Source organism: Geotrypetes seraphini, chromosome 7, assembly GCF_902459505.1.
Source record: "Geotrypetes seraphini chromosome 7, aGeoSer1.1, whole genome shotgun sequence".
Taxonomy (NCBI): Eukaryota; Metazoa; Chordata; class Amphibia; order Gymnophiona; family Dermophiidae; genus Geotrypetes; species Geotrypetes seraphini.
In genome coordinates this window covers 134,102,865-134,128,439 of record NC_047090.1, presented here as the reverse complement: position 1 = coordinate 134,128,439, position 25,575 = coordinate 134,102,865, and the positions used below count along the sequence as shown (strand labels likewise).

Sequence of the window (25,575 nt, the reverse complement as noted above, 5' to 3'; positions counted from 1 at the left end):
TTGTTTGTGGATTTAGCATTTGGAAGGATAAAGCTTTGAGAAATGAGAGAAAGTTGTCTACTTGTTTGGATGATTGATCATCTAGGTGTAGATTTAGGTCTCCTAGGAGTAGGTTGTAGGTTGCTATTAGTGAGTTTTGGTATATGAAGTCTTCCACTTCGGTTCTTGCTAAAGACCAGTTTCCCGGTGCTATGTAGCAGAGCATGCAGTTTAGTGTGTCTTTTAGTGTGGTGCTTGAGAGTTGGTAAGCTAAAAGGTCCATGTACGGGTTAGATGTTTTCTCAATTATATTAAGGGGTAGATCTTGTTTGATTAAGATTGCTAGGCCTCCACCTTGAATAAACTGAATTTTTGGCCAAGTCACTTCTTTTGTTGAAAAGGTGACCAAATCTAGTTGGTGACCCTTTTGATGCGTTTTTACTGGTAAGGGTATTAAAAATCCCAACGCAGCTAGTATAGAGAAGATATCAACTACTTCTAACTCTATTTCTACTTCTAACTACTCTATTTGTTCTAAATGTATATTTATATCTCCCAGTAAAAGATTATATGATCCTATCAATGTATTTGTTGCAAGAAATTCATAGAAATCTTCCTTAGCGCTAATCCATCTCTTAGGGGGAATATAAAATATTGTTATTAGTGAATCCTCCAGATATGTATTTGCGATCTTGCAGGTCAAAATTTCAAGATCCTCTGTTGATTTGGAGTCCAACCTGCTAAAATCAAATGAATCTTTCAAAATTATCGTTAAGCCAATTGGAGTCTTAGACAACTCCCAGTGCATCCCAGAATGCACTGGGAAGGAGGCCCCTCCTGAAGGGGAAGACCTGCCATTCTAAGAGCTGGGCCTGCCATCCAGAGGGAGTAGGCATCCCTATGGCCGGACTTGCCGAATAAGGTATGGGGGAGGGGTCTGGGTAGGCTTTGGGGGGGTTGGAGTTTAAGGGGGGGTAAAGGATTTTGGGGGCTGCTGGCAGAAGGGCATGGACATCGCTCCTGCTGGGGATGTTAGGGAGTTGCCGGTTTATCCCGGAGATATGGTAACCTTGTCCTTGAGTGACTCTCTTCATAAAGGCCGTTAATAAATTCCAGTAAATAAATATAAATGCTTATGTTGCAGCACATAAGTGTTTGTTCTGAAATGCCAACATCCATATTTATTACCACTACTACTATTTATCATTTCTATAGCGCTGCTAGACGTATGCAGCACTATACCTTAAACATGTAAGGAACAATCCCTGCTCAATAGATGTTACAATCTAATTAAGACAGACAAATTTATGTGATAGAACCTAAATGTTTGGGAGCCATTTTAGGAACATAAACATTTTTTTGTACCTAAGCTGTACCAGCTCACATGTGATATGCATTGTGATGGGTCCCTGTGATCTGGTATATATTGGGAGATATGATTCAGACATTCAAATACTTAAAGGGTATTAACGTAGAACAAAATCTTTTCCAGAGAAAGGAAAATGGTAAAACCAGAGGACATAATTTGAGGTTGAGGGGTGGTAGATTCAGGGGCAATGTTAGGAAATTCTACTTTACGGAGAGGGTAGTGGATGCCTGGAATGCGCTCCCGAGAGAGGTGGTGGAGAGTAAAACTGTGACTGAGTTCAAAGAAGCGTGGGATGAACACAGAAGATTTAGAATCAGAAAATAATATTAAAGATTGAACTAGGCCAGTTACTGGGCAGACTTGTACGGTCTGTGTCTGTGCATGGCTGTTTGGAGGAGGATGGGCAGGGGAGGGCTTCAATGGCTGGGAGGGTGTTGATGGGCTGGAGTAAGTCTTAACAGAGATTTCGGCAGTTGGAACCCAAGCACAGTACCGGGTAAAGCTTTGGATTCTCGCCCAGAAATAGCTAAGAAGAAAAAAAAAAAAAAAAAATTTTTTAATTGAATCAGGTTGGGCAGACTGGATGGACCATTTGGGTCTTTATCTGCCGTCATCTACTATGGGAGGAGTTACAGATCAGGATTAAGACTTGCTGAGCATAAATCTCGTATTTCCACTCGCTCACTAATGAGGCAGTTTACAGATTCAACTAAGAGAAATGGAGAAGAACACCATTGTGAACCCAAAGAAACAAGTAGAATAAGATTTCAGGAGGCGGCAGCATGTTCCGAAATGGAGATTGGAACTTGAGCTGTCAGCACAGCACATTGTTGAGGTTCTGCTTTTTGAGTGCATTGTCATTGGCAAGAAAACATAAGCTTTCTTACAGTTTGCGTGTTCCTGTGAATGTTTGTTGGCAGAATGTTTGCCATAAGTTTGAGTCTCTGTGATTATTGATAACATATCATGTTATTCAGTTGTGCAGAAGCTGCCAGATAAAGTTGTTGCACAATATTCTGCCATTGAGTAAACCCTGAGATTTGCACGGAGGGGAAGAGGATCTGATCTGAGTGTTCTGAGGTCATTAGAGAATTAGCACTTAGGTACATGATGCCATGCTCTAACTGGAATCGCCCCCTTTTCCTATATGCTTGACTGCGTATCGATTTCAGGAACAGTTTTTGTGAAGATTTGTGCCTTCATTTTCTTCTTTATTGACCCCCCTCCCCCCCCCTTTACAAAGCCATGTTATGCTTTTTTATTGCCAGCCGTGGTATTATTAACGCTGATGCTCATAGGAGTTCTATGAGTGTTGAGCTAATAGCGCCAGGGCCGGCGATAGAAAAGCCTTACACAGCTTTGAAAAAAGGAACCCTAAATTTTTTATCAGTGTATACAGGGCCTTTGACCTCTCCCTTATAGATCAAGCTGAAGGTTGCAGACGCCACTGGGGAGGTGAAGCTCTGCTGGGAAGGGAGTGAGACTTAAGCCATGAACTACACAGAAAAACATTTTGTTAAAATATTAGCATTAATGAGACTTTTTTGTAGTAAAATAAAGTATAAGCTTCCTTTTAAAGATGCTTTTAACCTTTAAAATACGTTCGGTTTTTATATAAAATTCCTTTTCTAATTGCACTCTTCTTTTTTTCTCTCTTCTTTCTTTTTTTTAGATTCCCCATCCTACTGTTTTTACCATATATGTCTCTCCTCTGAACTTTAAAAATACTTAATTGTAGTTCTATCTCCTTTCCCCTTTTGTACTAGTTGGTCTGTATGTCTAATTGTCTACCCCATTATTTAAAATTTTAAATAGTGTGTAAAAATGTATGTTTATATTTTATTAATTTTTGTATCTCACTTAGTAAAACTAAATAAGCAATTCATCAAAGTCAAATAAAACTTGAAACTTGGTGGTAAAATATTTACATTTCCAGATGTATCTTGTTAGACCCAGGCCAAGAAAAAAAAAATTTCATTTAGATAACAAGTGATAAACAGGGATGCTAAATTTCTATGTAAATGTATTATTCATTTATAAAGTCACACTTACTGGTATATTTTCTATGATCCATCTCAACTTAGGGCTTCTTTTACTAAGGTGCGCTAGCGTTTTTAGCACACGCAGGAAATTACCGCACTACGCTTCTAGAACTAATGCCAGCTCAATGCTGGTGTTAAGGTCTAGCGCGCGCTACTCCATACGTTAAAGCCCTAACACAGCTTAGTAAAAGGAGCCCTTAGTTCTTTCGAGAGTAGGGGGTCTCAAAGTCCCTCCTCGAGGGCTGCAATCCAGTCGGGTTTTCAGGATTTCCCCAATGAATATACATGAGACCTATTAGCATACAATGAAAGCAGTGCATGCAAATAGATCTCATGCATATTCATTGGGGAAATCCTGAAAACCCGACTGGATTGTGGCCCTTGAGGAGGGACTTTGACACCCCTGTTCTAGAGGGTAAGGGGGCCTCTATTGTAGTTTCCATCGTTACTTTATTTGAAGACTGTAAAATATTGATGAAAGTGATCATTTTCCCTTTTTTCCCCCTTCCACACCTGTGATTATTAGTTCCTCTATAATTTGTATTTTGGATCTTCTATTGTGTGGTCTGTTTTTTAGTGAATTGTAACTAGGTTTTCCTTTTTTTTTTTTTTCCTCTCCGATTTATTTTTGTGATGTTTCATTATTTCTTTAAGATTCATATTCTTGTTTGTAAACATTTTTGAAACCAATTAAAAAAATTATCCCCCCCTCTCCTTTTACAAAACTATGGGGTCCTTTAATCAAGGCGCGGTAGGGGGGGTTTAACGTGCGGAATACCGCGCGTTAAACCGCCTGCCGCGCTAGTCGCTAACGCCTCCATTGACGAGGCGTTAGATTTTTGGCTTGCTGCAGGGGTTAGCGCGTGATGAAATGTCCGACGCGTTAACTCCCGTAGCGCGCCTTGATAAAAGGAGCCCTATAGCGCAGTGTTTAGTGCCGGCCACAGCAGTAGCAACTCCAGTGCTCATAGGAATTCTATGAGCCTCGGAGCTGTTACCGCCATGGCCAGTACTAAAAGCCATGCTACGGTTTTGTAAAATGGGGTTATATATTTTGTATTAGATTTTGAATAGTGCTATATTTTTAGCTCTGTACAACAATGTTGAAAGGTTGGGTGTCATTTCAGCTTATCTTATTTTTGAATGACTGAAACTAAAGATCCTCTTTAACTTCTCCATTTTATTTCTTACATAGAATTAGATTTGCACATTTTCCAATTTTCTTGTATCATCCTGTGGCATATGCGTCCAGTTTAAAAGAACATGCTGGGTGTAGCTTATCGAGAACTGGTTTTGTGGTGAAATAATTGCCTTGTCCCACAATTGTATAAACACACATCAATCTTGTTTACTGGGAGAGTATCCAATGTGCTGCCCTCTCATCATTGGTAACTGTTCCCAGGTTCACAATCGTTTCTCGTGGGCACGGACAGAGAGGGATAATAGAAACACGAGTACATGATACAATCACATTCCCGTTCTTTTTAACATTATAACCGGACTGCCTAGTAACAGTTTTGAAACCAAGTGATTGTATACATTTTTTTTGTTTTTATAGGATTTATAATTGTAAATGCATTTCCTATAGCAAATTGCCATCTCTGATTCCCGCCTCAAGTTGCTTCTGAGCCTCATCCTCGGAGATTTAGATCCATACCAGATCTGGTTGAGCTAGGTCAAGTCACTAAAAAGCTTTACACAGAAAGGAGAGAATTGAATAAATGGTGCTGAAAATTTGTTGCCGGAAAAAAAAAAAAGAAAAGAGTGTCAAGTGCTCTTCTGCAAAGTGAATGCACCCTTATAGAACAGTATTTGCCCCCAAATTCAATAAAAAGCACTAAAAATTGCCCGTACGATTTTGGTCACAAACCCAAATTGCATGCACAATTTAATTGAATGAGAAGCCAGTTACAATTACAAGTTAGGCGTGTAAATGTAGGCGTAGGCCTAAGTTTTACATGCCAGTCAAAAAAGGGGGCATGGTAATGGGCAGGTCATGAGACGATCGGGGGCATTACTTTAAGCTACGTGCATAATTATAGAATAAGGGCATCCCCACCTACATTTAGGTACATTTGCACTACACTTTCTTTGGTACAAATGGCCGTGCCTAAAGTTAGTTGCATTTCCTGGGCACAAGTGCTTTTCTGTAACTTTAAGCATGGCTTATAGAATAATGCTTTTTTCAGTGCTGGTTTCATGGGTGCTATATATAGAATTTAGTCCTTGGTGTGGATCCAGTGCCTAACTTAGATGCACTTCAGGTGAATTCTGTAAATCTGTGCGCAACCTTTGGAAAGCCTCTTAACACACCCCAGGCCGTGCCTCCTTTTCAGCCATGGGCTGATTCTGACCCAGATAATCAATGCCGGGCCTAATCCAGGCATTAAGCATTATTCAAAACACTGCTGTAAGGCTCATATTCAACCTGAAAAAATTCAATCACATAACACCATTCTATAACAAACTCCACTGGCTGAAAATTGAGAACCAAGTACTTTTCACTATTGAATGTCCTTGTCAAACTGTCCATTGTAACTTCCTGGGTAACTGACCCAACCTCTTGTAATCTGACCTTGAACTGAATAGGTAAAGGCAGAATAGAAAACCTGATTAACATAATATAACTTTATAGGCAAGATGCTCCTTCAGATTCTTAAAAAAAACAAAAACCCAAACAGCTAGGTCTATGGTATAACTGCTCAGTTGTACAATAGACCTAGCGTAACTTGGTTTACATAAATATGACGACATGTGTAACTTATAGTATTCTGTAAGGTACACATGTTAAGTGGGAGGCCTACATTCGATGTCTCCCCCCTTGCATTTGCACACTGTGACACTTATATCCTTATAGAATAGTACATAGGTACATGGGGTGGGGCCTAAGGCCCTGATTGGCTCAGGTGCCTCAGACTCCTCCCCTGTATACCAGGGCGGGGCCTAATGCCTGCATTCGCACAAAGGAGCCCTACAGAGCAGGAGGGACTGAGCACCCCTCCTGCTCCCAACTTTTTGAGGTACAGGGAGGGAGGAGGGGAGCTGGGGTTTGAAGTCGGTGGCAGGAGGAGGTGGGCATCCCTCCTGCCATTTTGTGTATTTTTGTGGTGGGGAAGCCAGGTGATGACAGGAGAGAATGAGCATTCCTCCTGTATTTTTCTTCGGGGGGTTCGGGAGTGAATTTGTCGGGGAGGGGGCTTTTTTTCTTTTAAGTGGCCACGCAAAATATCTGGCCCATTTAAAAAAAAAAAGAGGAGCCTGAGGCGCCTGAGCCAATCAGGGCTTTAGGCCCCACCCTCCAGTACCTTTTTCAAACACCGCCCTTCTTTTTAAAACACCCCCTTCCCCACAGTACCTTTTAAAGTGCCCCTTAAGCTTGGTGGTCCAGCGGTGTATGGACCACCAGGAGTGTGCTGTCTGCGCTGCTGCCTGTGCCCACCCTGCTTTCAGAATGACTGCATCAGTACTACGGGGCAGGGGTGTTTTAAAAAGAAGGGCCAGTGGGCAGGCAGGGGTGTTCTAAAAGGAAGGGCGGGCTGTGTTTTCCTCCCCCCCCCCATGGGGGGGAGGAGGAAAAAATTGTTTGTCAGCTGAGAGGGATCCCTCCTGTCCCAGCTTACCACTAGACCACCAGAGGTGAGGGGTGGTAGGTTACAGGTCTGGGAAGGGGGGACAGGGTGCAGAGCCTGGTAGGGAAGGGGGGACAGGGTGCAGAGCCTGGCAGGGAGGAAGGGACAGGTTGCAGAGCCTGGCAAGGAGTATTGAATTGGGTGCAGAGTCTGGCAGGGAGTGCGGGAGGCTGGGTGCACAATTTGGTTCAGAATGTTTTTTTTCTTGTTTTCCTCCTCTAAATCTGGGGTGCGTCTTATGGTGAGGTGCGTCTTATGGAGCGATAAATACGGTAGCTGTTTCTCCAGCATGGGTATCTCTTTACATTCGGCTCTCTGCTTCGCTACATCCAATAATTTACTACCACCTGTACATCTGTGTAACCTTTGTGCTCCCTCAACTTTTAATATTCTCACCATAAAATCATTGATGCAGTATTCTGGTTTTCTGAAATGATGTCCCAAGGAGGTGATAGTCTGGTTGTTGTTGTCATTGCTATTTTAAATATAATATCTGTGTAAATTAATCCTAGTATTTAGCATCTGGCTTGTTTCTCCAATACACTTCTCCCTCCGTATTCGCTGTGATAGGGGATTAACAGAACAGCAAATACAGAAAAACCGCAAATAACTTTTTCATATGTTATTCCCTATTTTCTATTAAAAACCATCGTGAATATGATGAAACTGTGAATAACATGGTGGGAGACCTGGCCTGTTCCTGAAGGAGAGGCAAAACACAGTGAAGAAAGTGCTGGGAATCGGCGATTTTCTCTGTAAACGCTTGGAATCAGCGATTTCTCTATGCAAGGGGGAGGAGGGGAAGAGCCAGCATGCTAAAAACTGTGAATAATGGAAAACGGGATTGCTAATACCGCGAATACAGAGGGAGAAGTGTATAGCATCCTTCTCTACACCTTTTGCATTGAATAATATAAAATATACTTGAAGATGAGCATGTGAAGGATCTCCTTATGTTGAATGTTTTTCCCATGTAGGTGGCTGTGGGGTCTTGTGAAGTAAGATGGCATAGTTTGCAGCTAGTTTGCTGCAGGGAATTATGCCATTCTCTTGTGTGAAGGGAGTGTTCTCTTCACCAGTTTTTGATTCAGGTTGAGTAGCTGTCGGAAGATCAGCATGGGTGGGGCTGGGAATATTTCTTTCAGTAATAAGTCCTCCTGGAGTAGTGACCTTAGATTTTTTACCATTTTTCCTCACTTTTTCCTGCTCTGGGTTATATGTCACTATCAGGAGGATTCTCTGTGGTCTTTTTTGCCTTTGTACTGCAATAGATTTTCTCTGGGTATTTCAAGGGAGGAGGCAATATTCTTGAAGATGATTTTGAAACATAAACAAAGAAATATGATGGCAGATAAAGGCCAAATGACCCATCCAGTCTGCCAATCCACAGTAACCATTATCTCTTCCTCTCTCTCTCTAAGAGATCCCACGCTTTCTTGAATTTAGACACAGTCTCTGCCTCCACCACCACTTCTGGGAAACTGTTCCACAAAGTTGTGCACTTCCCCCTTTGTATTCGCGAATTCCGTATCTACGGATTCGCTTATTCGCAGTTTTAAAACAAAAAAAAGCATTTTCATTTTTCAGGCTCTTTTAATCCCTGTAAGCCCCCCCCCCTTAAGCCTTACCTGGTGGTCTAGCGGGTTTTCGGGGCAGGAGCGATCGCTCATAGGAAATGGCTCTAGAGACTACGGGAGCTCAAGGCAGCCATTTCCTGTGAGCGATCTGAACGGGGCAGGAACGTGGGAAGATCGCTCCTGCCTGAAAACCCGCTAGACCATCAGGTAAGGCTTAAAGGAGGGGGGGGGGGGGCTTTCAGGGCTTAAAATAACCAGGGGAAGCAGGGGTTAGAGGCAGAACTGGCCCAAATATTATTCATGTTTTTTTAATGTTCGCGGGCCGGCTCTGCCCCTAACCCCCGCGAATAAGGAGGAGGAAGTGTATCCTTTTTGTTTAAAAGATTCAGTCCCACAGGGCTCCCCTCTCTCTCCTTTACTTTTTAATGTTTATCTGAGCTCGCTTGGATTAAGACTATCTGATTTGGATGTTTATTACTACAGTTATGCTGATAATATAATTGTGGTAATCCCTGTTCCAAACACACTCTCTCAAATAGACCAGCTAATATCTGCTGTATTACTGGCTATAGAGCGTTGGATGTTGGAATTTAAATTAAAACTAAACAAGGATAAGACAAAATTTTTCTATGCAACTCTGTGTAATAAAACCAGCATTCAGGATGTATTAATACGTTAAACTCTACTATTAAGATTCTAGGAATCACTCTAGACTCAAAGTTATCTATGAAAGAATTCACCAATCAGCTAGTCCGTAAGTGCTTCTACTTCCTCTGGAAGTTATGTTACATATGCTCATACTTTGACCACTCTGCTTTCAGACTGCTAGTATAATCTCTGCTCCTTAGTTCTCTTGATTACTGTAATATCATTTATTGTGCTGGCCTAAAAAGTAACCTACGAAGATTGCGATTGATTCAGAATATAGCTGTCTGGTTGATTTTTAACCTGAAAAAAATCTGATCATATAAGCTATGGTCGTATTCAAGTTTGGATTACTTTGTTACAAGATGTTTAGTCTAATTACCTGAAGGACCATTTTGAACGGGCAAAATCGAAACATCCCAATGTTTTTTTTAAAATCTCATTTCATGTTCCCCTCTGTAAAGGGTTGTCGATATAAAAATTTTTTTGAAAAATTCCTTTCATATCAGGCTGTGATCAGAGACAGGGAATTTAGTCAACTAATAGCTAACGCTACATTATACAAACATTTCAGGAAACTTTTGAAAACTCATTTATTTGATAAATTTCTGTAACCTAATTATGACCAACTAATATGTTTTTGTTGTTCCTGAGACTGTCAAATAATCTTATTGCTGTAAACCGCATTGACCTGTAATGTCATTTTGAAGTGTTTATCTCTGTCTTTTGGGTCAGAGCTCTGTGTGAGAGATGGGAACTGGAGTTATGGAGAAAGCTGCATTGGTCTGTAGCTGAGGGGTCAAATGCAAATGGGGATATGATAGGTGGTACAGCATGCGTTGGGATAAACACATGGGAGGCTAAACGGAGACAGTGACCGCACTTTCTGAATAACCCCTGCCTTGTATCTGTCCAGTCACGCCCTTCTGGTTTTTTCCCTTTTTTATTTTCTTTCCTATACTAATTTGTAGTTCCTCCCTCTCGTGGAAAATATGTCTATGATTTACCCTAAAATTGTTTGTCCCCCCCCCCATTTTTTAAATTGTTCATCATTTTATAATCTACGAAAAAGCGATTTTATCAAATCCCAAATAAACATGAAAGCAAATTAGTGTGTGGCAAGCTAGTCCTGGTGCAGAATGAGTGTATAGTCAATCACCCTATGTATTAAAGGCTTGGGTGAAGAGCCAGGCTTTCTCCTGCTTTCTGAAGTAGAGGTACGAGGGGGGTGCTGAAAAGTTCTCAGCCCAACCAAGAAGGGAATGACGTGGAGCCATAAAACTTATAAGGTATTCCACATATTCACCCCTAAGTTCAACACACTTACTACTGACATTGGATAACCTGGACATACAGATGATTCAACTGGACACTACAGACCTATATTCTCACTTGTGTATGCTGGACACTACAGACCTATATTTTCCCATAGCCAGGCCCAGCCTGTACCTTGCTGTCTGTAAACATCTGCAGCCTTTGCAATGCTAACAATGTTTTTGTTTCCATTCCCTGCTGGGAGGATATCTATCCAAGGTTCTGCTGAACTGTTATCAGTGCTGTATGACTTCATATGCCAGGCACCCTGGAAAGCCATAAAACTTTTATAATGAGCAAGGATCTCTGCAGGACGATGTGGGTGTAGCGAGATGAGAGAACTTGGTACCAAAACATTTTCTCCCTGTCTCTGAACCAAGTTATGGGAACCAAGCAGCTGGATTGTTGAAAGGTCACCTTTGCCAACTTTCAGCATACAAGGACACCAGAAGATGCACAGAATTGTAAAACCACTAATTAGCAGCTACATGTCTCAGATCTGAAGAAAGAAAGTTCACCAAGAGTTCTCTGTTTCTGCAAGGCCCCCCCTTACTAGGGAGGGGGGTGGAGGTGAGAGAGGCGTGGACTGAGAAGAGGAGGAGTTAGCTATACATTATTTTATGTACCAATAGGGAATTACATAACCAGAATTCGGGGATGGACTTTCTTGGAACAAAGGAAGAATTGCTCTGTATAAAAATCACGTGTATTTTAGGTAGAGCCAGAGAGATTCACTTACTTATGCTACGGGGAACTGCTAGCCCCCTGCTAAGCATATAGGTGCAAATTCTTCTCTCCATTGCATATTCTGAACTGACAATACATTTTTCTGATATGCCTTTGCTGCTGTAATACTGTAAGTTTTTATACTAACAATAAACGAATATTGTCTGTTTTGGAAGATACAATGCCGTCTTGTAGTTATTCCAATGAGGTAAACAAAGCAGCCTTTACTTCACTACCCACTATTTATTTCTAATCTTAATGTATATTTTCTGTAAACCGCTTAGAACCTAACGGATGTAGCGGTATATAAGAAATAAATTACATTACATTACATTACATTATTAATTCTATAGTGCTACCAGGGCACATTGTGTCTGAAGTTTCTGTAACCTTTCCAAAAAATACTCTGATGTCTGGTCACTGAAATACTGCTCTGCTACTGCAATCACCTCTGAATGACTCAAAAATTATCGCCCTTTCAAACTCTTTTTAAGGTTTGGAAACAGAACATAGTCAAATGGAGCAAGATCTGGTGAGTAGGGTGGGTGGTCTATGTATTGAAACACCAACTGCATCAAAACATCTATCGTTTTGCCAGCCTTGTGAGCAGGTGCATTGTCTTGCAAAAAGAGAACTCCTTTCTGCAGTTTCCCTCTCACTTTGTTCTTTCAATGTCTCCTTTAATCAGCACAGCAGGTTACAATAGTATTCTGCATTAACTGTTTGGCCCCTTGGAAGATAGTCATTAAAACACTTTCTTGATCCCAAAACACTGTGGCCATGATCTATCCTACTGACTTTGGGTCTTGAAGTTTCTTGGCCTTGGAGAACCTGAGTGCCCTTGTAAAAGAGCCAAGGTAGGTCTCGAAGACGGCAATACCAAATGAAGGAGCCATTGCATGGACTGTTTTGTCTCAGGATCATAGTGGTAACTACTCGTTCTAAAATGTTGGCACCAACTCACTGAAAGTGCTGCAAAAGACATAAGGCGACTCCAACTTATACAAAACACAGCAATAAAGATAATTTCAGGTTCAAAAAAATTTGATCATGTCACACCTTTGCTGCAAAAAGCTCACTGGTTGCCAATAACATATAGGATTACATATAAAATAGCTCTTCAAGACAATAAAGACCAATACACCAGCTTTTATAGATAGGCTTCTGATTCCATATAGTTCATCAAGAGTACTTAGATCATCCTCACAGTCTACCCTTAACGTTCCCTCCTTGAAAATTATCGGAACACGCCATGCTTCTATTTTTTCTGTCACAGCCCCAATGACTTGGAATTCTCTTCCTTTATACATAAGACTTGAACAAGATTTGCAGAAATTTAAGAGTAGCTTAAAGTGTCTTCTTTTTAAAGAAGCCTTTAACTGATAAAAAAACAAAGTTCATTCAAGAGGTAATAATTTATGATTTCTACCTTTTCCAAAATAAGATTTCCAATAGCGCTCTCATCCGATCCCACTTCTGCCACTAATCCTCTTCTTCCTACCCTCCTAATGTACTTCCCTTTTATGTACTTTTTCTTCATAAATTGTATTTTTTCCCCCCCTTTCCTATTGTTTCCCGTTGTTTTTAAACCAGTTACCCTTGTAGGTCTGATTAATATATTATGTATAAGTGATTTCTTTAAAATCATATTTTTTTAATCTTTTGTACAACGCTTTGTAATTTGAAAAAGCATTTAATCAAATAATTTGAATAAACTTGAAACTTGAAATAAACTTGAAAAATCAACTTGGAAGTGTCCACTCAATGTCGTTTCTCATCAGCATTCAAACATTTGGGCACCCAAGTGGCTGACAGCCTCTGCTTACCCAGCTGCTCATGGATTATACACCCAATACTTTTCCTGGATTTCGGTAGTGTCTAACCAATTGTTGTTGGGTTGTTGTTTTTTCCAATTCTTTATTATTTTCAAATCTTACAATAAGTGTAACAGTAAATACAACAATTTATACTCAGATACCACGCTTAATAATCTATTAATATTCATTTCATAATTAATCCCCCCTCCCCCTCAACAATCACAATTTCCAACACATGAAATATCTATAATGAATCCCATATCAATATACCAAAATTCATTATTATACCAGACCCCCCTCCTCCACCCTCCCGGATGTGCATGTTTAAAGGGGAAAACAATACTTAGACATTACAATATTTTGCTAATGGCTCCCAAGTCTCCTGAAATTTCTTGAAATTACCTTTCTGAATGGCTAATGTTCTTTCCATTTTATACATATGACACAAGGAATTCCACCAAAAACTATAGTTAAGCCTCTTCCAATTCTTCCAATTGCTCATAATTTGTTGTATGGCGACTCCTGTCATTATTAGTAAAAGCCTGTTGTTCTTAGATGATATTTGGCTTTTAGCCCTCATTGTCATGCCAAATAACACAGTATCATAAGACAATGCCACTGGATTTTCCAACAAACAATTAATTTGGCCCCATATTGATTTCCAAAACGCCAATGCCAATGCCAACATCTATTTGACTTAGAGCTATCCAACTTTTGTAAACGAACTGGGGTCCAGAATGCTCTATGTAACAGAAAAAACCACGTTTGTCTCATAGATGCCGACATTGTACATCTTATCCTCCAAGTCCAGATTCGTGGCCATTGAGATGCAGAAATTTGGTGCTTAATCTCAATACTCCAAATGTCCCTAAGACCAGTTTTTGGTTTTTTATTCATAAATCCAGATATCAATTTATACCACTGTGCAGCCTGGTGTCCCAGGAAGTCCACCTGAAAGCATAAGAATTCCAAACTATTGTTTTAGCTGATATTCACCAATCTGCCAAAATCAGATCATGGATATGGTCTACAATTTCAGGTGTTGACACTGAGGCCTCCCAGACCTTTCTGCATCTTCAGTCTCAAAATCTCCATGCTGAAAGTTTGCATACCACTTCTTAACTGTGGAGTAGTATGGGCATTTGTCATTCAATGTTTGCATCATACATTCATGGATTTCCTTTGGAGTTTTCTTCTGCAGGAGTAGGAGCTTCATGATGGCTTGGAATTCCACATTTGAAAATCTCACACTTTTTATTGACATGGTTCAATCAATGATCAAAACATAGCATTATGATTCTACAAATTGGCACTTTGCAAAATAACACTCTTATCAGCTATAGTGGCAAAATAACACTCAGAATTTAGGAAGTTGCTTGGGTTCAGATCTTTTCAGCACTTCTTCATAGGCTGGCGTTTGACATAAGAACATAAGCAGTGCCTCTGCTGGGTCAGACCAGAGGTCCATCACGCCCAGCAGTCCGCTCACACGGCGGCCCATCAGGTCCAGGACCTGTATAGTAACCCTCTAGCTATACCCTTCTATCCCCTTTTCCTTCAGAAAATTGTCAAATCCCTTCTTGAACTCCAATACCGTGCCCTGTCCTATCACGCCTTCTGGAAGTGCATTCCAGGTGTCCACCACCTGTTGGGTGAAGAAGAACTCCCTGGCATTGGTTCTGAATCTGCCCCCCTGGGAATAAATACCAGAGTGTGGAAGCTATCTGGAATATAATTCAGAATTATATTATTTTCTCTGCTCAGATTCAAGATAACTTATTAAGGTTGTTGGGGATTCTATTCAGATGAGATCCAGTATTTTAGAAATGAAAAAAACCTCAGAAGTCTGCTTTAATTAAAGATAATATGAACTCTTAAAGAAGGATTTAGAGAATGATATATGGCAGAGGAAATTACACCTTATTAATTCCCCCAAACTGGTAGCAAATACACCTTTAAAATGTTCAAGAAATATCTTTTGGAAGTTGTCATGGTGCTGAAACAGTATATCCCTCCTATACCAAAGATTTATGAACTTCATCAGGGGAAAAAGCATTTTGCAGGTGGAGGATCAGATCAGCCTTCTGAGCAGGCCCTTGGAACAATCTGATATTTTGGAAAGATCAAGTTATTTAGTCAATTGACTTTAGAGTTGGATAGAGAATGGCTTTTGAAATTGTATTTTAAAGTACGAGAGGCTGAGTTTATAAATTGAAAAGTTCCAATGTCTCTAGATGTTTGTCTGGGCACCCAAAGGAAAAGGAAGCAGTTATTTCTTTTAATAAACTAAGGTACTGCAAATGCAAACTAAGGTGCTACTTTCATTCTCTAGTATACTTGTAAATGTATAACCCTTAAAGGAATGAGGTACGTATGTAATATGTAAACAGCTTTGATTGTACCACAGAAAGGAGGTTTCTAGCAAAACAGTTCTACTGCTCAACCAGATGCAAGTCCTTAAGCTTCTATAATTTAGATCTTATGTCACCTTGACTGCTAAGATTTGACAATGTTTCCTACTTCATTTTACTTTTTGGTTATTTCTACAGATTTATATCTTCTGTGTAATACTGTGGATTGATTCAGGGATTGCTTGAGTAATATTTTCTTCAAAACATTTTTAATTTATATTTTATAAAGCTTACTTTGCATTTCCTTTTTTTTTTTTCCTTAATTTTTTTATTAGTGGCATATAAGCACAAGATGCTAAAACATGCATCATAATCGTAAAAAGATTCTTACACAGTTCCAATAACTACAAATAATCACTAGCCAAAAGGAAAATATCATCCTGGTTTGTATCGTTCACCCCTCTATCTTGTGGGAATGCTCTTAGAGCTCATTGGAATTAAGGGGGACTTGGATATAAAGAAAACAGATAAGGCTCAAATGTACACATGTAATAATATGGTTAAGTTGAATCATTTAACTCATTACCTCTCCATGTCCTATAGGGGTCCCATATTTTGAAGAAAGCTGTTAATCTACCCCCTTACCCTGCATTTCCGTTGAGCATTTGTCTTGAAAACAAAAAAATTGGGCAGACACGAAGGACTGTGTTGGTAAAAGCTTGATTGTTCTTTACTGTGAAGCCAAACATGACAGATATGAATTGCTAAAGATCAGTCAGTGGCAATGAGATGGTTTCATTTGGATGATAAATTATATACATTTCTAGAGACATGAAAATATTGTCCAGTTGAGTAATTGCCCTCCTTCCTTCTGTTTTCCGCACCTTTCCAAAATACCTATCCCTTCCCAACCCACCTCACCTCACATTGTTGCTCTGTGTAGATTTATGTTGGAGCTGTTGATTTTGCATGTGAAGACCTGTCCAAGGACTGCTTTCTATTTTGTTTCCCTTCTTTTGTGTATAGTAACAGAGGCTGTTTACTGATTAGGAAATTGCTTGGTCTAATCAAATAAATATTTGTGCGGACAAGATGGCATTTGTCGCAGGTAAATGCATCCGCTTACTAATTAAGCTTTGTACATAGTAAATATTTTGTAAACAATGACTTTGTAACCAACCATGGTTTGCCAGAGCTGCTGATAAAGATGAATGAGCAAAGGGGATTAGAACACTTGGTTTCATTTGGATAGTTCTCAAATTCTGTAATAAGTCTGCAAATAATGTTAAATACTTAACCTCTTCTCCAGTTTCACACAGGGAAAATCATCTTCAATGTGCATTTGCTTCTCTTTAACGTGATAATTCAACAACCTACTGCCAGAGAATATGATAAATGTTTGGAAAAAAAGAGTGCATCGAGTCTTATTTCCTTTCTTACTTATTCTATGGAAGGCTAGGGGAGCCTCATAAAATCATGGGATTAACAGGTCTTTCCTTGTCATCAACAAGAGATGAACCCAGAGACTAGTGGGATTATGTCCATCAACCAGGAGGTGGAGATAGAGAGAACTGAGTTGTCCTCAACCTTATTGAATGCACAGCCTCCTGGCCAATCAGTATACTCTGTCTCCAGCAGGCTGATGGATGTGTTCCTCACAGCTCCTGGCTTCTGCTTATGGATTTCGGTCCAGGCTTGGCTGTTTTCAGATGAGGGGTATCTGGCTAAGCGGTGCCAGCTTTAGAGGTTACACCTGGGCCCCCCAGGTCCCTGCCTCACCCTCTTGAGGGATATACCTGTTCACCGCAGGTCCCTTCCCCGAATTGACATTGGGCCTTCTGTGCTTTCTCCTTTCCCATGTTAAAAAACAAACAAACAAAAAAGCACAGTGTGCCTAATGGCTTTCCCCAGCTGCTACACCTTCAGAAGGCTTAGGCTCTGTGGCTTCTAGAGACCGGTATCCTAGCTCCTTCAGTTAGCGGTTCCTTCTTCGTTTCGGGTGAGTGCTACTCTTTTTGTGGTTGGGGACTCTATGCGGTTTGGGGTTTGGTGTAAGAAGGAGCGAATAAGGACTCAGTGGAGCATAATACTCTGCCCCCGTGGGACGTAGTTCGGAGAGCTATGCTGCCTAATGTTTGTCTCAGGACAGCGTCGGTGGGAAGGGTATTTGGCATTTCCCATGCAGGAGAGCTAAGGAAGTTTTCTCCACAGCCGCTCGCAGCCATTTTGTGTAGGCTGGAGCGGCTATGCGGTGCATGAGTTGTCAGCTGTTTGTTTCTGGTCAGCAGACTGCAGCGGCCATGAGAAACATAGAAACATAGAAAGATGACGGCAGAAAAGGGCTATAGCCCATCAAGTCTGCCCACTCTACTGACCCACCCCGATAAGTCTAGATGCTAGTGATTCGTGCTATGTAGGGATCCCACGTACATGTCCCATTTACTTTTAAAGTCAAGCACGCCGGTGGCCTCGACCACCTGCACCGGAAGCAGGTGGTCGAGGCCACCGGCGTGCTTGACTTTAAAAGTAAATGAGGTGCACGAGTTTCCAGCGGCTGGGCAGGTATTGGCTATTTAGGGCCAGGGCACTAACCGAGTTCAGTTTTGGAACGGGCTCAGTGAGTCGGGATGCTTTATTAAGAGCCCTGGTGCGCCAGAGGTTGGCGGTATTTTTCTTGCATCTGCCAGTTTTGAGCGCGATTCGGCTGAGCATATAGGCAGTTGTTAGATCTAAACTCATGTCTGCCTTACCAGATCGATGGTTTTAGTTTCTGGTGAGGGACTTGGTTTCTCAGTTTATTCCTGCCCGGTTTTATTCTGGCGGGGAGAAGGTTCACTTTGTGGTTTAATTATTATTGACCCTTTTGGGGATAACAGATGTGTTTTTGTTTGCTCATGTGGTAGTCTCTGCGTCGGTCTGAGTAGGCTGTTTCGGAGTGTGTGTGCGTGGTTTCACACATTTGTCTGCATGGCCTAGCGATTGAGTTGCCCTTCTCCTGATGCTCTCAACTTCTTTTGGGGTTGTTGGGGTTGTGTGATAATGCAGCTGCCTTCTGAGGGTTCGCTTCTCTCATTATTTAGGCAGGAGCCCGCTATAGGGTCGGTCTCAGGGGAGGGTTGTTGCCTGGTATTGCCACGGGTAGGTCAATTTTTCCTTTCCGTTGCACTGTTAGCCGGACAGCAGCAGACTATAGACTAACTTGGCTTTTGGGTACTATGACCAGGACAAAGTTTGGTCTGGGTTAGATTTCCATTGGGCTTGGCAGTGTGGCTTCAAGGTCGGGTCCTTGGCAAGCTGTTTCTTGGTTTTTGGGCAGTTCCTCGGGTTGAGGGAACACTTTGGGCCAGAGGTTTCTATACTTCCATGGCTTTCTGCCAAGCACTGTAATTTGACACCATGGGGGACATGGGTATGTTCCTGTTCCTGATGGGGTCAGCAGGACGACCTCCTGACAGTACGGGGTGAGCAGTTTTTTGCTGGCACTGCACTGGGTAATGACTTTGTCAGTTGGCAGAGTGTTGACTAGCCAGGTTTTCACTACTGGTTTCTGCTTCCCTTTTGGGGCATGCATATTGGATGTTTTTTTCTTGCAGATGCTTCGTCTTTGTGACTTTGGGGGGTCTCGTAGCCCACATTTGACCCAAGCGCGCATGGTACCAGGATAGTGTAAGTGCGACCATTTAGATTCTTTTCTCAGCTAGGTGAGAGAACATATACTGTTGCTACTCCCCGATGCTTTGACATCTACTTTCACCTTTAGTCTCCTACATTCGGTTGTATGTGTGAGTGCTCTGTGCATATGGGTATATCCTTAAGGATTTACAGTGCTCTCTTCCTTAGATTTTTCAGCAGATGGACATTGCTGGCAATAGGTGCTGGCTCCACGTTTCTCTGTTCCAGCATAGCACCCTTTCTCTGATTGCAGGATACTTGTATTCTGTTCTGCTACCAGAAGGTGCTGTTCTTTTCTCCTGCAGTATGGGGACATTCTCATGTCACAGAGTCACAGCACTAGTGATGGACGAGCAAGTCTTCTGGCCTTTCTGGTCCATCTATTAGACAATTTTCCACTTGTCTGCTGGACGCTGGTATATTACTATGCTGTATTTTTCAGATAGCCTGGGTAGGCTCTGGTTCCTAGTTGTTTCTGTTGGGACAATAGCTGCTTCAGTTTCGGGGTACCCTGACTCTTTCAGCTTCTATTGCTCTGCACCAGTGGACTTTTGGGGGTTCTGTCACCCTACTCTTTCATCGTAGACTATGTTATATCATATTTTTTGGCAGTTCACTGTGCGTCATGGTGCCATATGGAGGGCTCTGAGCTTACTTCTCTTCTCTCTCATTGACACTGGTCAGTGTATTGGTTGATTCTAGCTAGCAGAATGTTCTTATAGGTTAGTCAGACGGTTTTCTCCTCTTGGGAGTTTGACTGTAATTCTGTCCTGCTATGGGAAACAGCTTCCTTTCTTCTTTTTGGTTATTGGGGTCTGGTTGTAACCAGACTTGTTATTCCTGCGCTCGCAATTCTTCTTTCTGGTAGCTTGTTTGTCTGTTGGAATTTATGGAGCTCGTATGGCTGTGATTTCTTTTTGGTTTGACAACAAACACCCGAAAAATTAGCCCAAAATAGTACTGACTTTCAACACGAGCGATGGACCTCAGAGACCTGTATTCAGGCAAATGACAACTGATGTTTTTTTGCAGGTCAATATCTCAATCATCGGCCCAAACTCCCGATACTAGTTTTTTTAAAATATTTTTTTGAAAGTATTTATGTATATTTTTTAATATTTTTAAACGTTTTAAATCTAAGCATGTAATATCTTAGTATAATGCTTTCTCAGCACAAGATAACTCCCATTGTTAAAGAAGCACTTATCTTGATAAACGCCGCTGTGTCAGAACAGCACTGCTTAGTGACACCCGACGGGGCCTCCGTTTCACCCTACTAGGTTTTGTCAGGAGATAATGTCCAGCAGTACCTTGATATTAAACAAACAGCAGATAAGTATATAATAATAAACTATCTTATTGCTTTAAAATTATTTAAAGCTAGTGCTTACTAAAGTTACAGCAACTTATGGAACACTACTGAATACATGATTCAAAATCTTCAAAATGGCGCCACCCTCTAAAGACGCTAAGCACATAAATAACCAATCATATCGAATTACGTCACACCTCTTGGATTGAAAAATTATCAGAGGCAAATTAGAAAATTGTCATTTCTATTTATTTAGAAGAAAATTGTCATTTCTATGTATTTAAAAGAAAAACTTTTCTCAATAGAAAGCAGACCAATCGATCCTGTCATTAAGTCCTTTCGGGGCCAAAGTCTGTAAATTGTTTGTCTGTTGGAGCTTGTTTGTCTGTTGGAGTTTCTGGAGCTCGTATGGCTGCGATTTCTTTTTGGTTTGACTGCAATTCAGTTATTCGGTAGACAAGGTGTACATCTGGCCTCGATGACATGAGATGGAACTGGGGCATCATAGATGGCGTTGACCTTTGTAGGCCACTGGCTGGGCAACACTTTTCAGTTCCTAATTATCGTATCTTTGGGGGTTTCATGTGCCAATCTAGCAATGGGGCCTTGTTTATCCCTTTTTCGGGTAACAGGAGCTTCTCTTGATATCTCCTGTTTGCATTTTCCTGGAATGACTGCTGTGCAAGCAGGCACAGGGGTGAATGGTAGGGACAGACAGATGGGAAGGCAGCCGCTCTGGTCTGTGTGCAGGCCTGGCAGGCCATATTTGGTTTGGTACAATATTTGAACCCGGTGTCGGGCCTTCCTCTCTACTGGGTCCTGCCTTCATAAAAACAGGAAGTAGGCGGGACCATCAGAAAGGAAGACCCAATGCCATCAGAGCAGAGAGTTGTGAAGGCTGATGATGATGAGAGAGAGAGGTATTCAGGGGGGGAATTAAGGTAAAAGCTGCATCCAATTAGGGGTAAGGAGGAGAAAGGAAGAAAACTGTCCAATTGGAGGGCAGGAAGGAGAGGAGATGTCAGAGCATGGAGGGGAAAGGAGAGATGGAAGGTTAGGAGAAGGAAGAGATGCCAGGGCATGGGAAGAGGAAAGGGAAGTAGAAGATAGAGACACCAGAGCATGAAAGGAAGGGAAGGAGAGGAGATGGTGAACTATTGGACTTCCTTAGACTCCTCTCTAAGGAAGTCCCTGATTGGCTGAGGTGCCCCGGCCCCTCCAAAGGGAGGAGCCTGAGGCACCTCAGCCAATCAGAGCCTTAGGCCTCTCCCGGTGCATCAGATGATGTGCCGGGGCGGGGCCTAAGGCCGCTATTGGGTGGCGGGTGGCCGAAGATTTTGGTGGTGCGTAGGAGCAGGAGGAGGGTCCGGGCACCCTTCCTGCTCCCGAAGATGTTGGGGAGCCTTGCCCAAGGAGCAGGAGGGACCAGGCACCCCTCCTGCTGCCAACTATTTTATAGGTACCAGGTGGGTGGGCCGGGCCCAACCGCCTGGGCCAACCAGGGGTGGGCCGGGGGGTGGTTGGCCTAGGAGCAGGAGGGACTCACAACTTTTTGGTGCCGGGGAGTGTGGGCCATGCCGGGAGGGAGGCGAGGGTGTGGGAGGGCTGTGCCAGTTGTGGGGGCGAGGGCCATGCTGCATGCATGCAGCATTTTTTTTTTTCTTTTTTAAACACTGATGGCAGGAGGGAGTTGGTATCCCTCCTACTTTTTTCTCGGGCAGGGGGTGGGGGAGGCAGCAGAGCAGGGCAGGCAGGAGAGATCGGGGCCTGGGGGAGGGTGTCGGGAAGATCTCTCTTGCCTGCTCTTGGACTCTCCTGCTCTCTGCTGCCATTCCCCGCAGTGCAGGCCCACTTTAAAACCACAGGCTTGCACTGCGAGGAACGGTGGCAGAGATCAGGAGAGTCCAGGAGCAGGCAAGAGAGATCTGGGCTGGGCTGAGCCCTGACAACAGTGACAGGAGGCTGCTTCTCCTGTCACTACTGTCAGGGTGTGCACATGAGCGGGGATCTCTCTGGCCGTGGGTAGGGGGATGTGCTAACGATCGTCCCCATTTGCATGCAGGCCTTTTACTGAATCAGTCAGCCGGCATGCAAACAGAAACGGATCGTGCATGGTTTGGAGGTTTAGTGAATCCTGGCCATTTTATGCAAGTTGAAAGCTGGCCATTAATATATCAAAAATGGGGAATGGTTGAGGCAGTTTTCTATTTCAAAAGAACACGTGGGCTCTCTTAAAATAGCCAGAGCCTCCGCCTCCTCCTCTCATCTTTTATTCTACCTTGGCTTATTCATGCTTTTGAAGTGGATTAAATCAATGATGAGGAAGGACAGAGTGAAAAGAGGAGGACGAGGGAAACAGTAAAAAGCAGCTGTATTCAAAGAAAAGAGCAGGTTCTGATGCTTATACAAAATCCAAACAGCTTCAGTACCTGTGTTTACCCTGTGAGAGGGTAAACAATAGATGAAGTAAAGTTTTTAATATTAAAAGTATGATATCCAGTACTTTTTTTTATAGGACCATTATTGGAGATGTGGTCTATGCATGACTTTGAACATTGAAATTAAATATCAAAATCTTGTTTGGGTGTGAGTGTTACTTGATTGGGTTGCACAAAGATGAAGATTTGTCTAGAGCAGGGCTGCCCAATTCCGGTCCTCGAGATCTACTGGCAGGCCAGGTTTTCAGGATATCCACAATGAATATGCATGAGAGAGATTTGCCTGCACTGCCTTCTTGGTATGCAAATCTCTCTCATGCATATTTATTGTGGACATCTTGAAAACCTGGTCTGCCAGGAGATCTCAAGGACCGGAATTGGGCAGCCCTAGTCTAGACCAGTGGTTCCCAACCTCAAGATAGCCCTAATGAATATGCATGGAGCAGGTTTGCATGCCCGTCACCTCCATTATATGCAAACCTCTCTCATGCATATTCATTAGGGCTATCTTGAGGTTGGGAACCACTGGTCTAGGGCATGTGCTTTAAGTACAAAACTTAGCACAAACTCTGATATTCACCTTATAATGCAGGCCAGGGGTGCTCAATGTTGGTCCCCGAGGACCATAACCCAGTTGAGTTTCTCAATGAATATTCATGACGTTTATTTGCCTGTACTGCCTTCATTGTATGCAAATAGATCTCATGCACAGTCATTGTAGAAAATCCTGAAAATCTGACCTGATTGCGACCCTCAAGGACCAACATTTTGCACCCCTGATGTAGGTCATTGCACAAACTCTGATATTCACCTTATAGCACAGGCCATCCTCCCAAACTCAAAAGTTGAATTTGCCATGAATAGGAGTCGTCGTTCTTTTGATATTAGCATTTTAATATGCACCAAAGAAAAAAATATTAATTTTCTGTTTTCCAGCAACTTAAACATCCCAATCTTGTCAATCTCCTTGAAGTCTTCAGAAGAAAGCGAAAGCTGCACTTAGTGTTTGAATACTGTGATCATACAGTTCTTCATGAGCTGGACAGGTATCAGCGAGGGTGAGTTGAATGGATCTTTTTGTTTAAGAATCTTTGTCCTCTAGAAAATATACTTTGCACTCAGAGTTGTACATGTCAAATACTGACCTGCAAATTCCACACTACGAAGAGGCTGCTGTTGTGGCCTAGAAAGGGTTTGAATGGGAAATAACTACTTATGTTTTTACGAATCTCACCTCTGCTTATGCTATGTGAAAATAGCTCCAATTAGACAGAATTTGAAGACTTACCTCATGTAGCAGTTTGAAAAATTTCAGGTTTTGCTATGAGGGTTATTATCATGTATGTTCGCATATATGTCACAATTTTTTTTCCTTTATTTTTATCATTATTTCATATTACATCAAATAAGCATTTGAATACCAATAGGATTATATTCAGGAAACTTTATAATCCCCCCCCAATTTTTTTACAACCCTATTAAGAGTAACAATTAAATCCTTAACATAATCATAATAGAACTAAACTGAGAGTGGATCCAAGAGAAGAAAAATGGAGGATAATGATCAGAAAAGAAACTATTTAGAAAATTATACCTACATTTCCCCTTTCTAAATAAGACACTATAACTGTCATTACTTCCAATTCTGTTAAACCTTTTCATTTGGTTTAGCTGGTCACAATTTTAAAAACTTTTTTTAAGGTCAAAAGCCATGCCATCTTCCCTTCCTCTTCCCATTGGAGGACGTCTTCAAGCATTTTATCCATGATGGACTCTCATTACCACAGATACATTGTTTTTAAGAGTCATAAAGGAGGGGTACTGTCTTCATTTCAAATCCATTCGTCCAAATTACCCTCCAAGTGAGTCCTCTCTTACATTTCAGTAAACATCCCTTCTTCTTCAGGAAATAGAAGCTCTACTTCAACTCAATGCCATAGAGGAAGTTCCTTCTGTCCAGAAAAATCAAGGGTTTTACGCCAAGTATTTTTTTAATTCCAAAGAAGACTGGAGATATACATCCAATTCTTGACCTCTGAAATCTCAACAAATATCTCATCAGGGAAAAGTTTTGCACATTGTCTATGGCGACATTATATCCCCTTCTAGATTAAAGTGAATGGCTATGCTCTCTAGACCTCAAAGAGGCTTATAAGCACATTTCTATTCATCCAAGCTACAGGAAGTTTCTGCGATTCAGAATAGCTCATCAGCATTATCAATGCAAGGTTCTTTCTTTTGGCCTAGAATGGAGGGTGGCCAGTGTTATGCTGCTTTTTAAAAAGAGTTCCAGGGGAGTTCCAGGAAATTACAGACTGGTAAGCCTGACTTCAGTGCGGGGCAAAATGGTGGAAACAATTATAAAAAATAAAATTGTGGAACACGTAGACAAACATGATTTAATGAGATGGAGTCGGCATGGGTTCAGCCAAGGGAGATCTTGCCTCACCAATTTGCTTGACTTCTTTGAAGGTGTAAATAAACATGTGGATAAAGGTGAGCCAGTTGATGTAGTGCATTTAGATTTTCAGAAAGCTTTTGATAAAGTTCCTCATGAGAGGCTCCTGAGAAAATTAAAGAGTCATGGGATAGGTGGCAAAGTTCAGTTGTGGATTAAGAATTGGTTATTGGATAGAAAACAGAGGGTAAGGTTAAATGGTCATTTTTCTCAATGGAGGAGAGTGAATAGTGGAATGCTGCAAGG

The 25,575-nt window shown here is 41.7% G+C and overlaps 1 protein-coding gene across 1 annotated transcript in view; it reads left to right on the top strand.

The window, feature by feature from the left end:
• CDKL1 (cyclin dependent kinase like 1) overlaps positions 1-25,575 on the top strand; it is a 100,625-nt gene that overhangs the window by 18,416 nt on the left and 56,634 nt on the right. The window contains exon 3 of the mRNA XM_033951191.1: positions 23,808-23,929. Coding sequence (XP_033807082.1) covers positions 23,808-23,929 — 122 coding nt within the window. The remainder of the gene's footprint in view (positions 1-23,807; positions 23,930-25,575) is intronic.